At 42.2% G+C, this 18,917-nt stretch overlaps 1 protein-coding gene across 1 annotated transcript in view; it reads right to left on the bottom strand.

The window, feature by feature from the left end:
- The window catches only part of adra1ba (adrenoceptor alpha 1Ba), a 45,688-nt gene extending 27,325 nt beyond the window's left edge, over positions 1–18,363 (bottom strand). Inside the window, exons 1-2 of the mRNA XM_056285260.1 lie at positions 17,788–18,363; positions 13,242–13,626 (exon numbers count right to left, since the gene is read on the bottom strand). Of these exons, the coding sequence (XP_056141235.1) occupies positions 13,242–13,626; positions 17,788–18,363 (961 nt within the window). The remainder of the gene's footprint in view (positions 1–13,241; positions 13,627–17,787) is intronic.
- Positions 18,364–18,917: the final 554 nt, after the last annotated feature.

Raw genomic sequence — 18,917 nt, 5'->3', positions numbered from 1 at the left:
GTGTGTGTGTGTGTGTGTGTGTGTGTGTGTGTGTGTGTGTGTGCGCTCAGTGTAAACATGGACATGTAAGGTGATCTTCTGTTATCTCCTGCTTCGATGTTGGGTCTTGGTCTTTGCCGCTTTATATTTTTTTCATAAGAAAGCATTTTTTGTTTTTCTAGAAAGAGCTCTCCTCTGCTCGACCTCCTTTCAGTCAAGCGGTACCCGTCACGTGTCTCAATATGCAGCCCCCCCTAATGGCCGCTAGATGCTGCCACCAAAGGGTCACTGGTTGTATGACAGTCAATGGGAAAGCCCGAACTCCTCTCGAGTAATATAACGTTATATTTATTACCATGGTAACTTCGGGTCTCAGCTGCTAATTTCATGTCTTCTAGACCTGCCGCTCCCTGAATGCCCCTAAAATTACACATATCGGCATTAAAATGCGTTTTAGATCAATTGCACAAATTTTTTTTTATAAGGATCTTCCTAAAACGACCGTGACCATGAGCGGTCAAAATGACTGCGCGTAATTTGCGCGTGATCGTGTCACTATTTATGACGTGTTTTGGTCGCATCATTTCCTTCGCGAAGTTCATTGCTCTGTCCCTAGGAAAACAAAAAACAAAACAAAAAAACTAGCGTTCTCCAGTGCAGAGAAATAGTCTAAACTTGATTTTTGATAATTGCTAACATGTCTGGTTACAGACGCACCATGACTACCGCTGTCCAAAGCCTTTAAATACTGCAGCGGCCATTTCAAATTGTTTGAAAAACGCTGTCAAAGTTGTTAAAATGTTACTTTTGGTGTCAGTCGTTTCTTAACAGACATACTAACATATGCAATGCGTTAATATCTCAATTGGGTATTTATCTTGACAGATTATAGAGTTTAAAAACTGGCCGTCAATTTGACCGTCCGTGGTCGTTTTAGGTAGGAATGAAATCCCGGTCGTTCGAATAGAGACGTGATAGCACTGGTCAACACACTTTTTCTTGCATGGGGGTTTTCAACGGATTCTAGCTAACTTTTGGGTGCTGAATCCAAATCTGCCATTAGTTTTTGCCTATCACGTCAGGTTTTTGAACTATGAAAAATCGTTATTTTGAGAAAACAGCAATTTTACACTAGAAGTTAAAAAACACTGTTGCATTAGAAGATCGATAGATGCAAAAATGATTACAATGAAAGGTACCTACTTCAATTACAATATTAAATCATAAATTAACATTTAATCCATGCTGGCTTGCACATATTTTTACACATTTTCTCAATATTTTTAGTGTATGAAAAGTTTACAAATTTCACTAAACTAATATATAGACGGAAAAAGTTCCCCTTAACATGGTGTACATCACTTAAATACAAGGCATCACTCAAGCTCAAAGCAGTTTTGTGACTTCTCACGACATTCAAAATGCAGCAATAAATGCAAAAATTTGCGAATATAAGAAAATAGGTACCGGTACTTGAAAGCGTAAGTATCCAAAGGCACAGGTGTAATCATATTACAACATGGTAAACTTCCTCTTTGTGGACAATCTCTTATATACAGCATCTGGGACATCCCTCATCAAACTCCAGCAGTAACCTGCCATCATATTTGAGTCCCAACGACCTTGATAACGTTCTTCCATCACTTTAGTGTCTTGATGGAAACGTTCACCCTGTTCCTCGCTTGCATCTCCAAGGTTATCTGGAAACTTGCTCAGGTGACTGTGCAAGTAGTGCACCTTGATGCTCATTCTGCACCCCAGCGCTCACAGACTAAGGAGCAGCTCCTCCACAATCTCTCGGTAGTTGTCGTCTTTCTTGTTCCCAAGAAATTTCTGCACCACATTAGTGAATGCATTCCGTGCTCGAGCATCGACAGCGGTCATCGTCATAATGAAGTGTGGGTCCTTGAGTAATGTTCAGATCTGAGGTCCGTCGAATATCCCTGCATTTTTCTTCTCGTCGCTAAGACTCGGAAAGGTTGAACATATGTAGCCAAAGCAGTGTCCAGTGTGATCAAGAGCTTTAACAAACTGCTTCATCAGACCGAGTTTGATGTGCAATGGTGGAAGGATGATATTTTTCCGATCAACCAGTGGTTCATTAATGATGTTATTGTCACCAGGTATCAAACTATTCCTTGATGGCCATTCCTTTCTCACCCAGTGCTCCTCCTTAGCCCTACTGTCCCAGTAGCATAGGGAACAAGGGTATTTGGTGTAACCTCCTTGTTGCCCCAAAAGGAAGTTCACCATTTTCAAATCCACACAAATCAACCATTCATGATCGTGGTACTTCAACTGTTCAAGTACAACCTTAATGTTTGCATACTCCTCCTTCAAGGTCACTGAGTGTCCTATAGGGATGGATCCATAGATGTTCCCATTGTGAAGTAAATCACATTTCAAACGTCTTTTCGAACTGTCAGTAAAGAGTCTCCACTCACTTGAATGGTACGCAGTCAATCCCATAGTGAGGAGAAGCCCTTCAACATCACTGCAGTATACAAGTTGACCATCAGAGTGGAAATACTTCCTCAGTTGTGCCTCTCTGTTGCGATAAAATGAGACGCTTGTGCCAGGTTTGAGAAGGGTTTTCTCTTGCAGCCTGGAAGCCAACAACTCAGCAGATTGTTTTGGCAAATTCAAACCTCGGATCAGATCATTCAATTCAGGCTGACTATACAGTGAAGGTCGATCAAAAAATGAACCCAACGGCTTGTACTCTGTGTCTGCTTCTTCATCATCATCAACGGATAAAGATGTGGATGAAGTAAGTGCTCCCTCATCAATCTCTGCGAGCTCGGTAAAAATAGGTACAGGTATTTCGTCACAATGAGGAACTGGCCGTGTAGCAGAGGATATGCTAGGGTATTTCATGTATTGCTTGTTTTTCTTATTGAATCCTTTGACATTTACAAGGCAGAAGTAGCAGTCATCTAGGTGGTTTTTTGATTCTCTCCAAACCATCGGCAGACCAAACTTGAGCTTAGCATTTTTTCCTTGAGACCATGATCTCAGAGTTTCGACACAAGTCGTGCATACTTTATGAGGGGCCCGGTGTTTGTCCTGGTCTCCAAGCGGTGCTTTAAAGTAAGCACGGTACACTCTCTTGACGAATGTAGTGATGTTGTGTATTTGAGGGGCTAAAGTGAAGCATCCACAGATATAACAGGAGATATCTGGGTCGTTACGGCACTTTCTTCTCTTTGGAGGTGTAGACATAGCTAGCTGACAGTGGAAGGTACCGGTATAAACAGCAGAGTCTTAACAACAGATTAGGTTGTCTTCACAGCTGCAAATCACAAAACATAAACAAAGACTTAGAACATTGGTAAAATAAATTTAACCCTTTAATGCATAACATATTCACTGGGGTCAAAATGACCCCAATTAATTTACTTTTCAATTCATTTTCCATTAAACTCCTTCTCCTTGCATATAGTACCCCCTCCTCCCCCTCCCCCTCTGCACCCTCAAAAATTATACATTTGTGTTTTTTCCCACACTCAGGACCAACACCTGCTCTGATCATGCTCTGACCATGTCAACCATACTGTATGCATCACACTCTATTTTACAGTGTTATGGTGTATAATATAGTATAAAGACTTGATTCAAGACTTACGAAACTGTTTAACATGGAATTATGTATTGTATTTCTGATTTTAAACATCGGCTTACCTTCGGAAGAGCAGGATTTATGTTTGTTGACAGCACTTGGGGAAATGTCTGCTGCATCTGTGGCTGACTCCTTCAAAATGACTGACCCCCCCCCCACCCCCTTATGTGACACTTTAAATTAGGACCCATGCAAACATGAACTAAATAAATAGTCCCATCTCTTAAAATTGCATGGGGTGGCTGCTTTTGACTGGGATCCCAGCAAGAAGCACTAGTAAAAACAGTAGTAAAAATTTTCATTTGTGATGAAAAAGCAATATATTTATAGAATACATGTGATATTACACGATAAAATACATTTATTTCAAAGATATGACAAATAAACACTCAGCCTAGCACGAAATTACTTAGGAAATGAATAGGGGTAATTTTTATTCCCACCAAGATTGCCAGACTAGATGGTCAGCTTTTGTAAAATCCTGAATAAGGAGCAGATAGCACAAAAACTTGATGTGATAGAGCAAATCTGAGCTCGGATTTGGATTCAGCAGCCCAAAATTAGCCAAAAACAGTTTCCAAAGTCCATGTATTTTTGTAGACCAATGTAATCGGTACATGGCGACCTTGACCTCTCTAGAATAACTGACAGTTTACTAATACATCTGAAGCACAGACACCTCAGATTCATCCTGTTTCCCAAATTTAGATGCTTCAGCTCTGAAATCTGACAAGATGGCGGTGAGCAAAAAAGGCCCAGTCATGGCTTCGAAAAGCTGCTTCAGTAACCTGTGTGTGACGCCAGTTATGTTCCCGTTGCTTTTACCCTTAGCTCATACTACATCTACCAGTGAGTTCATCCATCCATTCATCCATCCATCCAGGCTGGAGCCTATCCCAGCAATCATTGGGCGGCAGGCGAGGAGACACCCTGGACAGGCCACCAGTCCATCATAGGGCCTTGTGGTGGACAGTGAGATCATCCAGACTTTCTAAAATTAACACAACCTTTCCCAAACTATTACTATTATCATTATTACAGTAATAAACAACAACAACAATAATCCATCCATCCATTATCCGAACTGCTTATCCTGCTCAGGGTCGCGTAGATACTGGAGCCTATCCCAGCAGTCATTGGGCTGCAGGTGGGGAGACACCCTGGACAAGCCGCCAGGCCATCACAGGGCAACTGTAATAATAACAATAATAATAATTGATATAATAATAATAATAAATAATAATAATAATAATAATAATAATAACAACGACAGGAAGTTGTTTGTGTCCTGATGGCTAAGAGGGAAATGATGCTCACCCTGTAAGATTAACATCAGGGCTTTGACTCTGTAAAGAGTGTGTTATGCTCTCTCTCTCTCTCTCTCTCTCTCTCTCTCTCTCTCTCTCTCTCTCTCTCTCTCTCTCTCTCTCTCTCTCTCTCTCTCTCTCTCTCTCTGCTCTCATCCCAACTTCACATTTTGTTTCATTCACTGTACTCTTGAGTGATTTTGTATCATGAGAAGCCCTGCTGTCACTCTTCAACTGAGGAATGTTGATTGAAAGAGAAATGGCCAATTTTTATCCATTAGCTCCATGCGCCACATGCCCAGGTCTTTCATCCACATCAGGATATAAATCTGGTGAGACAAACATGGCAGCCAAATGCCGACAACGTAAAATTCAGAGTACTTCTATGAGGGGCAGAGGTTGTGTCTTTAGTTCGAGTTTCCTTCTGTTTGAATAAGCAAGTGAGGAGTGAGGAGAGACCGCAGGGAGGAAGGAAGTACAGCAGGAATTCAAACTAATGCCCCTCTGGGAAAGTTCACATACGAATTCGGAGCTCAAAGGTTTAACTCAGGCCAATGGGTTTAGTTTATAAGTCAGTATTAAACATGTATAAATAGCTGTCTTCTTAATGGGGTTCAGTGCTTGGAACACTCTTCAATGCAGGTGCACGTAGAGGTCATGATTGACGGCAGACTTAGGATGTTTGTAGATGCTTCCTCTGAACAGATAGCTGGGGTCAGTCTTCCAAATTCAGTTATTTTCATGAATGTATAACAGATTGGTTTATGGGGCTTTTGTTTCCCTCAGCAAGGCCACATTTTTCAGATAAATATGATGATACTAACATCGTTCTTTGAGGGGGGAAAAAAACACTTGCTTCACTGAAGTGATTGACTTTGGTTTCTTGGTAACCCTCCAACCCTTCCTGCAGGGACCATCTCACATCCCCTCCCAACACAAACCAAGTGACATCCTCCACCATCCAAAAGTGCGTGTAAAGGCTATGAGAAAGTCTATTCTCAGGGGTCACAAATACTTATTCATAATGGAAGCTGCTATTTGCTGTATGGTAGGAAGAGATAGGAAGTGTCACCAAGTTTAGCCTACACATTTTTTTTCTTTTTTGATCAAAAAGGTTAAAACCACTCTTAACTCTTATCTTTTACAGCACTTCAAAATGCATTTTTACTGTCCAGCTTTAACATAATTGGATTTTTCTTTTTGGTATGTTCCACATTTATTTGACAGTGATAGTTGAGAAAGACACAGGAAAGGCAGGGGAGATGGCATGCAGCAAAGGACCTGGGCCGGATTCGAACCCAGGCTGCTGCGGTAAGCCTTATGTGGTACCACTCTACCAGGCGAGCCACCGGGGCACCCCCAATGTAATTGGATTTTACTTTAATCCTGTTATAACTGTTATGTTTGTTAATGATTTATGCAGGCCAGAGGAAATGACCAGAAGGTGAGAGACAGATGGACAGACAGGCTGATACAGATCAAATTCGAGTTTATCAAAATGTAGAAAATAATAAAAGTTATTTTGTGGGAAAAAAATAAGAATCCTCTGAACTTCATTACTACTAACGTTGACATAACCAAGTTTTTATCAAGTGAATTTAAGTCACCTACAAAGAAAAACCAAGGTTAGCGTCAACAAGCTAGCTTAAGCTAACAAAGCATGATATGTCCCTTCACGGCACCTCTCTATTTCTGTGTATAGGATAAATGCTGTTGGGACAGAGACAGACATGGACAAAAAGGTAAAGAAAGTAAAGAATCTTTTTTTAGAAAAATAAGATAGACAAAATAAAATAAGGGGAGAAAGATTGAGGAAGGGAAGCGAAGAAGATGGGAAAACAATCACAGAGGAGGAAAGAAGGTAAAGGTAATGAGGAGAATGGGGGAGAGGGGTGAGGAGATGGAGAGACATACCCAATAAAGAAAACGTGGCTGAATGAACGAAGGGATCTATAAGAGAAACGGAGAAGGAGACAGATGGCATTAGCATTAGCATAAAGGGTTCAGGGACCGGGCAAGTTTATTCTGGCGGGATGAAAAGATGCGATCGTATCATCAGAAGTGATGTGAATGCGACAGGCCTGGCTGTGACTGGCCGAACCTCAGCTTGGAGACACAACCCAAACCCCATAGTAATATGCTGTTGTTGTCACAGCAAATCCATGGTACTATACTTTGCTGGTTCACACAGAAAAAAAAAAAGTTTCACCATGATCTAAATGTGAAATAGGAGATGCATGACCTTTCACGATAAACCTAGTAAATTCTACAAAACCATTAGGCGTAATAGCGAGAACAAAGCACACACACCCTCATACCTAAAAACCCTTAAACTCTTTAAATCTGATTAGTTTCACCGCAGGAGTTCCTAATTAAAATAAACGAATGAAAGAAAGTTTAAACAGGGCTGTTATGATCCTATTTGTGAACCAAGTGTATCAGAGCATGAGTCCTGCCACATCCCATCTAATCTGTTAACTTTGGTCGACCTCAGTGACACCTGGACTTTACAAATTGTAGGATTTATAGCTGCCATCAAAGACAAATGAAGTGTCCTAGCGGCTTTTTCATTCTGACAGCTCACCCTTTGGAGAACACTGATCCCCAATTTGCACACATTATGTTCACCACATGTACCGTGAATGTTAGCGTGTTAACGGCGTCTTTAACTGTAGCGTACCAACTGGAGGAAATGAAAATACACCTCATGAACAAAAAAGAAAAGAAAAAGAAGAAGAAAGAAAACATTTTCAGGTCTGTATTTGTTTTATGAGAGAATCCCACCAGGTCAAATTCCCTCTTAGTGTGAGACTTACATTATAAACCCCGGCGCATGGAGCTGGTTCAGCATGGGTCTTAATTAATGGGCGGAATGGTGAAGGATGGCTTTCATGAGACCACAGAAATAAGCTGCTTCTCACTGACACTAACGTGTCTGTCCCCTGTTGTGATGGAATGAGGCCTTAATATGTTTCAGAGACGTCTCGGTAGTCCGATTATGTTATCCAGCTGAGAGGGTGTGTGGTGTTCCTTCAGACCAGGTAAACCAAAACGCTCTGGTTAAGGTCTGCTGAAGGTAATCTGTGGCCAAACACATCAGATTCTCCTTACTCACCGTTGATAGGCCGAGACCGATAAAAGTCCAAAACAAGGCAGATTTAAATCAAACTTTGGTTTGCAATCTCTGCCACTTCAGGGAGTGATTTCACGTCACCCCATTCGCAAATATTTCTATCTGGAATGAAATTTAACCTGTGATCACATTGGTCAACTAAATGAAATCCATTTGTCAGAGTTTTTCCAGCTATTTCAGCACAGCTGCTTTGCCCACTTAAGTACAAATGTGCTCCCAGGTGTCTCGGTATGATTTCAACATTTGGTGATGAAGTTTGGGAACGTTGGAGATCGCTGAACCAGACATTCCCTCCATCTTTCCCTGTTTCTCGTCTCTTTCACCTCATTTTATTTACACGTGTGGAATAACGTCACAATGCTGTATAAAGGTTTTCACATCATAATGCAAAAATGATGTCCGCTGCTTTGTAAACTGCAAAGTTCTACCATTCCGGCACATTCACTGACTGGACATGACTTTAGCTAACTTGTTAGCAACATCTGCTAGCCTACATGTAGCTAAATACAGCAACGTGACCACTTTACTACTGACCGTACAACACACACACACACACACACACACACACACACACACACACACACACACACACACACACACACACACACACACACACACACACACACACACACACACACACACACACACACACCTTCTTACCATTCTGGGCATGAATGAACGGACATGAAGACAATTACACATAGATTTATTGGGGCTGGGTCCACACACACACACACACAGAGCACATTACATGCATTACACACTATTATCATTGCTGGTTTTTTTGTTCTGTTTTGTTGTTGTTCAGTTACTATTGTTGCTGCAGTGTTGAGAAGCCGAAACTCAAGAATTTTACTCTCTTATACGTATATAATGAGATGTAACAAATAAAGAATCTTGAATTTTGAATCTTAAATTGTGACTGGGTGCAAAAACAAAATCACTATAATCACTAAGACTGTCCACTGTGAAGGCTTTGGCTGCACATGAAAAGCTCACTGGCTTGAGGGGGCCAAAGTTCAAATAAGTCATTATTCACTATATGAATGTTCAACAACAACTATCCCTTTAAAATCAGTGTAAAATAATCCAATTTCCACATGCATATTACAATTCAACACGCAATTCACTTCAAATTCTTCTTTAAATTCAAACTCTTTGTTAGTATTTTTGCCATATTTCATAAATGTCTGCTGTGTTCACTTCTGTGTACTGTATATTAGGTGGTAACGGACAAAATATCCTGTTAGGTAAAAAGAGGAAGAGAAGTTACAAGAACAGAGGCGAGGAGATGATTTGCTAAAGAATGTAATCCTTACATGTCTTTATCATCCCACAGTATCTGAACATATAGACCCAAATTTATTTTATTTTCAAATATTACAAGCATGAAAAAAAGCATGGATAGCTGGGGAACATAATTAAAATGTGTGTTCTGGTGTCATGTCATTGTATTTTGCAGGGAACACTTAATGTTGAGCTCAAACTGTAAAAATAACTGTCTGTCATTATAAAAACAATAATTACTCCAGTTGCATATTTTGCTTCTCTGCAGCTCGGATATACTGTTGGTTATTTTAGGATTAAGTTTTGAGCCTTTTAAAGATAACATCCTCCTTCAACCAAGATTAATGTGTGTTTCTCTTAGGTTTACATGTGTTTCCCATAGGAAAAGAAAAGCAGAAATGATCTCTTGAATTTCATTATTCTTTCTCATTGGCAGCAACGAGGACAGGGTGATACGCAGAAGACGATTCATCTCATTTCATGTTTCAGCAGGACAGCAAACATGAGCCATGCCAGATGAGACTCCTTTACCAGCTTCGCCCAAGCCTTTTAATTCATGTTAGAATAAATGACGTCGGGCCTTTGAAAGAAGTCTCTAAATAAACTCGTCCAGATCTCATTTTGGACAGAAATCCATGTAAATCCCTCTCTAATCCTGTAAATTATTACAATATTAATAAATCAGGATAAGGCCAGCTCGGGTTTATGCTTTACTTTTTTTTTTTAATAAAGGGCTTTTTTCTCTCTTCCTCTTGTTGTTCTTGCTCTTCTTTTTATTAGCACTCCGTTTTGTATTGAAGGCAAGTCAACCTCTCAATCAAGCTGGCACCTCCTTGTGAGTTTTTAACTGTGACAGTCCCAAAATTATATTTAATGAAAAACTTATCTAGTGACATGTCATAGTTATGTAATATGAAAAAAAATATATAAATGAGTTGATGGAAAAAGAGGCATTTTCTATAGTCTAAATATTCAATATTTGTAAAAGGAGTTAGCCCAGTAAATTTACAGACCAGAAACAAACCAGTCACTTCTGATTCTGTAAGTCAGTTATGACACAGTCATGTGTGTCGCATCCTCGGTTCCGGTTCCATACACATCTCTGTCTGGGGTGTTGAGGAAATGTTCAACACACACAACAGCAATTATGGGAGACAAATTCAAGCAAACTATCTGAGATAAAATATTCAATTATGGGAGGCAAATTTAAGTAAACTATCCATCCGTTCCATCCATTATCCAAACCGCTTATCCGAATTCGACTCAGGGGATGCTGGAGCCTATCCCAGCAGTCACTGGGTGGCAGGTGGGGAGACACCCTGGACAGGCCACCACTCCATCACAGGTTCAAACAGTAAGTCTACTACTACTACTTTTGGCTGCTCCCGTTAGGGGTCGCCACAGTGGATCGTCTGTTTCCATTTCTTCCTGTCTTCTTCATCTTCCTCTGTCACACCAGCCACCTGCATGTCCTCCCTCACCACATCCATAAACCTCCTCTTTGGCCTTCTAAGTAATTAATAAATAAGTAAATAATAATAATTAACAAATAACTAAACTATCTGAGATAAAATATTCTCAAGTACTACACTCATTCTCTTTGAGTTTGAAGCCAACTTCCAACATGAAAATAACACCTGTGTCGCTGTCCTACAGAAGAGTTTGGTCTACCGAGGACAACTCATTCACGCATGCTACCGGCATCCTTCATCTCATCTGAGGACTGTGTGCTTCTCCGTGGGAACAGAAGAGTACCATCTGACCATATTCAATTTGCTCCACCATGAAATGTGACAGTATAGCAGTTCCTGTACTGCCCTGACCATTTTAGCTCTGCTAAATGTCTTTACCACCTTACCCCCCTTTTTTTTTTATCTAGCTAAGATTTCAAGTCATTCACCTTAAGAGAAAGGTCACTGGATGCACCAATCACCTCAGCATCCTCACCACCTCCAAACCTTAGCATTTGAAATGGAGGCTGCTGTATATACTATGTAGGTACTTGTCACTTGTCTGGTTCAACAACTAAACAAGTTAGATTTATCATAAAGTTCACCAGACTGACTTGCTGAATTCAGCACTAAACAGAATAAGAGGAAAGTCAGTGAAGAACGGACAGGACAAACTTGAGTCTAGAATAATCCAAATCGTCACACAGTCAAAATCAAGTCATTTGGGCAAAATTTAGAAAACTACAGTTAAGGATATGATTTATCTCATGAAAAATTAGTATACAGGAGTATGTGCTGGTTAGCTAACACAAGTGCAATCAAAGTGAGCCTAAATTAAATGTGTTTGCTAGCTAACGGCTAGCTAAGTCAAGCAGCACAACTTGATAAATACAGCAACGTGACCACTTTACTACTGAACACACACACACACACACACACACACACACAGATCTTCTTACCATTCTGGGCATGAATGAACGGACATGAAGAGAATTACACATACATTTATTGGGGCTGGGTCTACACACACACACACAGCACCTTACATACATTACACACTATTATTGTTGCTGTTTTTTTTGTTCTGTTTTGTTGTTGTTCAGTTACTATTGTTGCTGCAGTGTTGAGAAGCCGAAACTCAAGAATTTAGAGATGTAACAAATAAAGAATCTTGAATTTTGAATCTTAAATTGTGACTGGGTGCAAAAACAATATATATATATAATCACTAAGACTGTCTACTGTGAAGGCTTTGGCTGCACATGAAAAGCTCACTGGCTTGAGGGGGCCAAAGTTCACATAAGTCATTATTCACTATATGAATGTTCAACAACTATGTATCCATTTAAAATCAGTGTAAAATAATCCAATTTCCACATGCATGTTACAATTCAACAGGCAATTCACTTCAAATTCTTCTTTAAATTCAAACTCTTTGTTAGTATTTTTGCCATATTTCAGAAATTTCTGCTGTGTTCACTTTTGTGTACTGTATATTAGGTGGCAACGGACAAAATATCCTGTTAGGTAAAAAGAGGAAGAGAAGTGACAAGAACAGAGGAAAGGAGATGATTTGCTAAATGTAATCCTTACATGTCTTTATGATTGTATACAACCATGGAGGTGCCAAGTTGCAAAAGGTGCCAAAACTTCATCTCTATTATGCAAAATATATTTAAAAAAAGCCAGTTTAGAGGAGAAAATTGATTATGAAATCGATGTGCTGACATAAATTATTTTGTAGAGGCTGGCTCTAAAGAAAGAAGTGGAAAGGCACGATGATGCTGCACATCAGCTATATAACCCTCCATCGACTCCTCCTAACCTTCAAACCAGCTTTGCACAGTCCCAGTCCTCCCCTTTAAGTGGACATCCCTGCTCTCTCAACCAGCCATTAGCACAGTCAGCTAACTAACATCTTTGTACACAACCTCCAGGACCACCCCTGCCTCCTCTCTAGTCTGGGGGTCCTGCTGTTCTCATGGACCTGGATAACTAAATGATCCTACATAACCCAAATCCAAGGATCATTCCTTGAAATGTCACTGTCACCCTCTATCTGTGAAAAACAATCTAGCATGTCACGGTCCACTACAGACAATGGTCAGGGTCTTTCCCTTGGTTTATCCGCACCAACAGATAAAGTAATCCTTTACCGCAGAAAGCAGCCTATATGTCATTTCACAGTTTGCATTAAATCAAAGGATATCATAGAAGTATTGTGTAAGAAATGCAAGCTGTTATGAAAATAAATCCAGCAAATGGAAGTATATTTTAAACTTCTGTGCAAAACACAGATGAACATATAAACAAGAAAAATACACGTGGATTGATCCGGTGTTCTGCTTACATAGGATTGCACAAAACCAAGACTCAATCAAAGCAACCAGAGAAATTACCTCCCCAACACACACACACACACACACACACACACAAGCCCAAAACCCACCAGTCTGCAGACTTACCAATGGGCAGTGCCAGGAAGAAGGGCAACCAGCACAGAATGAACATTCCCACCACCACGCCCAGTGTCTTGGCCGCTTTCTTCTCCCTGGAGAACTTGAGCAGCTTCACCGTCAGCGCGCTGCGCCCCATCACTCCTCCTCCCCCCGAGGAGGAGCAGAGCTCCTGGATCTGCTGGCTCTTGCAGTGGATCCTCAGGGTGACTTCATTGGAGTCCTCCTGGCGCTCCTTCATCATGCCAGCCTCCAGGTTTTTGGTGGTGCGCTTGGCCACGATGTAGACCTGACAGTACATGGCTAGGATCACCGCCAAGGGGATATAGAAGGAGCCCAGGGAGGAGAAGAGGGCGTAGAACGGCTCTTCGGTTATGGGACACTCTGTGTCGTCCTGCCAGGGAGAGAGAAAGATGAGTTCATTTGACTTAAACTGAATCTGTAATCACGAGCTTTTTCGCGTTTCATTACTCTCTGTCTATCTGCCACCATGGTAAAGCAATAGTGATCCAGCTCACCCTCAACTCATGGAAGACTTTGCTTCTGAAAGCTTTCACATTTCACAAAACAGTGTACGTACAACACTGAAAAAAGTCCAAGCTGCACAGACGAACCATGATAGGAACTGACGCGTTGTACTTGTCAGCAGCGATTGGTCCGCCAGAAAGGATGAAGCGGAACTTCCTCTCTGGTGGACCAATCAGAGAGAAGCATCAAAGCTAGTCAAGTAGTGTGAGACCGTAATCTAACACACAGTGGAAATCTTCAAGATTACCACTTTAACTTCATCAGAGTTTGGAAAGTTTATCTTAGCCAAGTAAGGTTTATCAAAGTATAGTTCAGTTTAGTTTAGTTTAGTTTAGTTTAGTCAAAGCTTTGGTCATTGTACCAGCTTGTTCTTTCATATCTGCTTGTTAGACACAGCTTCACTTCTTCAAACTCAACACTACCTGCCTTCTTCTTCCTCATTTGGCTGCGATGATGAAGATAGAAAACAGTGCACCCTGTCATTTCTCCAGGCAAGTCCTCCCAGACACCAACCATTCACATCACATACTGCGTTAATTATTTGGCTATTTATGCATTATCTGTTGTCTTGAATACGCCAGCATGACAGCAAGATAAAGCATCATATAATCACCCTAGTGAACATCTAATTCATGTAAGTCTTTGAGACGATAGTTTTAGGTTTAGTTGAGCTTAGCTTAGTTTCATTTTGTTTATTTCACACATCAAAACCTAAGGTGCACATGGGCCAGAAGAGGGGCCATGGGGCGTTCAAAAATATTCAGAGGTTTATGTTTATTTTAATTTTGTTTCATTTTGATACACCGGGTAAGATAAGCAGGCCTCGTCTTGTTTCGTTGATCTCTGTTTAACGCCCCCCCTTCAAACATCTCTCTCTTTCTCTACCTGTTTTTCTTTCTCTCTCTACTCTGTGTAATTAAACTCTTAATTACACACACCCCCCCTCCAAGATCACAAAATGATCTATGATTTAAACTAGGGGAAAAAAAGAAACAAAGATAATTAAAAAATGAACACTACCCTGAATGTAATCATTTTATGATTGGCTGTGGGTTCAAATCCCTGTCATACTTGACCTCTGACCTTTCCACAGATGAAGGGGAGAACATGTAATGAGAAGAAAGTGCCTTTATCAAAGCAAGGTGTAACAGGGGTCTTATCTATCCAGCTATACTTTTCTGTCCCTATCTAAAAGTTTATAGCTTGCTCACCTCCCTTGGCATAGATTCAGCTGAGCTCAGCATTGAACACACACACACACACACACACACACACACACACACACACACACACACACACACACACACACACACACACTCTGTTGTTCGTGTCTTTCTTTGTCTTTGTCCCATTCTCTTTACGAGGAGTAGACCTGTATAGGGGAAAGTATAGGGGTAGGTATAGGGGAGGTATAGTGGTATAGGAGTAGCTATAGGGGTAGGTATATGAGTAGGTACAGGGGTATGTATAGGGATAGGGATAGTAGTGGGAATAGGGATAGATATATGAAGAGGTATAGTGATAGGCATAGTGGTAGGTATAGCGGTAGATATAGGGATACGTATAGGGGTAGGTATAGGGGTAGGTGTAGGCATAGGTATAGAGGTGGGTATAGGAGTAGGTATAGGAGTAGTTATAGGGGTAGCTATAGTGGTAGGTATAGGAGTAGTTATAGGGGTAGCTATAGTGGTAGGTATAGGAGTAGTTATAGGGGTAGCTATAGTGGTAGGTATAGGAGTAGTTATAGGGGTAGCTATAGTGGTAGGTATAGGAGTAGTTATAGGGGTAGCTATAGTGGTAGTTATAGGGGTAGGTATAGGAGTAGGTATAGGGGTAGTTATAGGGCTAGCTATAGTGGTAGGTATAGGAGTAGGTATAGGAGTAGGTATAGGGGTAGTTATAGGGGTAGCTATAGTGGTAGGTATAGGAGTAGGTATAGGGGTAGTTATAGTGTTAGGTATAGGGGTAGGTATAGGAGTAGTTATAGGGGTAGCTATAGTGGTAGGTATAGGAGTAGGTATAGGGGTAGGTATAGGAGTATGCATAGGAGCAGGTATAGGGGTAGTTATAGGGGTAGCTATAGTGGTAGGTATAGGGGTAGGTATAGGAGTAGGTATAGGGGTAGGTATAGGAGTAGTTATAGGGGTAGCTATAGTGGTAGGTATAGGAGTAGGTATAGGGGTAGGTATAGGAGTATGCATAGGAGCAGGTATAGGGGTAGGTATAGGGGTAGTTATAGGGGTAGCTATAGGGGTAGGTATAGGAGTAGGTATAGGGGTAGGTATTGGGGTAGTTATAGGGGTAGCTATAGTGGTAGGTATAGGAGTAGGTATAGGGGTAGGTATAGGAGTACGCATAGGAGCAGGTATAGCGGAGTTTCTGCTGCAGCAGCCAACAGAGCAGAAGGTAACGGATATGTAAGAAGTCCGGCTTTTCCTCATGAGTGATAATTCAGCGTTTGTCACTTTTAGCTGGGTTACGGCTACTGTGAAGAGCCGACCTGTGTCATCGAGTAAAGCAAATCGGGACAAGGGTCTGCACTTTTTTTTCCCAGGCTAAAAGAACAGTAATAGTGATTTAAGAGACCATTTGGGCTGAAGTGGATGAGTATGTCGTGTCGACTGTGGCACAGCCAAGGTCAGAGGTCATATGCTCTGTGTGCAGATGATAATCTTCCTGCGAGTAAACCTTATGTCGCCACACGTATGAGCAACACCTACTGGCTAAGACTCTGTTTCCATCTTTGTTGCGACGCCCCACCCTCCCGTGACAAGATGAGGGGGGGTGTGCTCTTCTAGCGCTCCGTCTTCTATCGGTGCGCATCGGTTTAATGTCACGTTCACTGCGTCGCCTTTTACATTCACAAAATGTGCCATATACATAATTTGATGGGCCGTGTGGTCCTGGTACACACGTGCTTCTGAGGGTTAGGATTTGGGTTTGGGGGACAGTCACTATGCTTCTCTGCCACGGCAGGGCAAATCGCCATAATGCAAAGAATCATCATGTTTGATAGAAGTGTTACTGCTAAATGATCCAACAGGGCTGTAGTCTGCCTACTAAACAGGCGGGGGTTCCCTTTCTCACGTCGACCGCAGCAGCCTCGGACCAAATACCTACATACATACACACACACTCTACATGATACTACAGCTTGCACTTCACACTCACGTTCGTTACTTTACCAGATGCCTTATCCAAAGGGACTTGCAAGAGACTCAGCAATGAGCAAGTCAATACAAATGTTACAAACTGGCATCGTTGTATCATAGTAGTGATATATAAAGTAGTACTACAAGTATTTAATAGTAATCCTATCATAGTACTATACGAGGTAGTATTAGTAGTTCATTTATCGACTAAGGAAGAGGGAAATTTGTAAAAAAAAAAATTGTTTATCTTTTATTATTATAACCGGTTATTTTCTTGCCCGGTGCGGGATTCGATAGGGGGTGTACTGCACCACAAGGAGACATCGCTAGGGACTAACGTGTCTTATTAGTAGTTTACATTATTATCATCATCGTCATCATCATTGTTCTTGTTGTTATTGCTTATAATTTCAGTGGAAGTGTGACCAAACAATAGAAAATATGTATGTATTTTAGGTTTTTAAAAAATTATCTTATCTGGTTCTTACTGAATACACGTCAGGTGCACTGCTGGATTTACTTCAAAACCCTCGTGTAAAGTGGCTTCACGCAACTGCGTTAAGTCAACTCGGCTTTGCAGCAATCTGAGCACGTGTTAATAGCCCAGAAGTTACTTAACGCAGTCGCGTGCGGCGTCGTGACACCACACTTTAAATAAACCCGACAGCATCCGGCGTTTCGTCGTTTTCGTGGACTTTTTATACACCTTTTGCTGTTTAGGGTGTAAATCCGACGGTCCACCCAACCAGCAGCCTCTTGGCTGAGACACCCGTGCCTCTGTGGAACGGGACGGAACATACAGTACAGTCCGGTACAGTCCGGTACAGTCCAGTACAGTCCGGTACGGTCGGGTACAGTCCAGTAGAGTACGGTACCTGCGAAGGGGGCTGCTTCCACCCCAGGAGCGGACCGATTGAAATGACAATGGCCAGGATCCAGACGCCGAGCATCGCCAGCAGCGCCCGTCTCTCCGTGACGATCATCGGGTACTGGAGCGGGTAGCGCACCCCGATGTACCGGTCGATGGAGATTACGCACAGGGACATGATGGAAGCCGTGCAGCACAAGACGTCCACGGCGGCCCAGATGTCGCAGAAAATCCTCCCGAACACCCAGTAGTCCAGGATCTCCAAGGTGGCCGACACCGGCAGCACCGTCGTGCCCAGCAGCAGGTCGGCGATCGCCAAATTGATGATGAAGTAGTTGGTCGGGATGCGCAAGTGCCTGTTGCACACCACCGACAGGATCACCATGATGTTCCCGACGATGGCGAACATGATGAAGGACCCCAGCACCATGCCCACCGGCACGGCCCGGCTGAGGTCCAGCGGGTTCGTGCGGTTTCGGGCCGGGTCGTGCTGTGGACCGGCGGTGATGTTGGTCGCGTTGTAAACTCCCAGAGAAATGTAAGAGGCGTTTTTCCAAACCACATCCGAGGCATCGGGATTCATTCTGACCGGGTTTGCGCTTCCATAACAGGTTGATCCGCAAGCAGGGTCGCCCGTGTTCCGGCCACTTGCCCCGTGGTCGATGCCAGCGAAGGTTTGGTCCATTCCATTAAACCGCGTCTTTTTGCGCAAACGCACGCACGTTCAGATCCAAAAACCCAGACACCGTCATTCTCTCTCTCTCTCTCTCTCTCTCTCTCTCTCTCTCTCTCTCTCTCTCTCTCTCTCTCTCTCTCTCTCTCTCTCTCTCTCTCTCTCTCTCTCCCCCCCCCTCTCTCTCTCCCCCCCCCTCTCTCTCTCTCTCTCCTGTCCTGTCCTGTCTCTCTCCCTCACTTCCCAGCAGTGTTTGTGAGAATCGTCGTTTTCTCTTCAGCACCTCTGCCTTCTTTTCAGTTCTCCACCATCCTTTTTTTCCCTTTCTCTCTTTCTCCTCCCTCTCTCCGTAGTCAGTTTATCTGCCATCAATTGCATTCTGCATGGACTTTCCCTTCTCCCCCTCTCCTTCTCTCTCTCCCCCCCCCCTCTCTCTCTGCCATTACTGTCTTTCCACCTCTCTG

The sequence above is a fragment of the Lampris incognitus genome, chromosome 8 (assembly GCF_029633865.1).
Source record: "Lampris incognitus isolate fLamInc1 chromosome 8, fLamInc1.hap2, whole genome shotgun sequence".
Lineage (NCBI taxonomy): Eukaryota > Metazoa > Chordata > Actinopteri > Lampriformes > Lampridae > Lampris > Lampris incognitus.
Note: the sequence above shows the minus strand (reverse complement) of the source record. Positions and strands in the feature narration are given on the sequence as shown.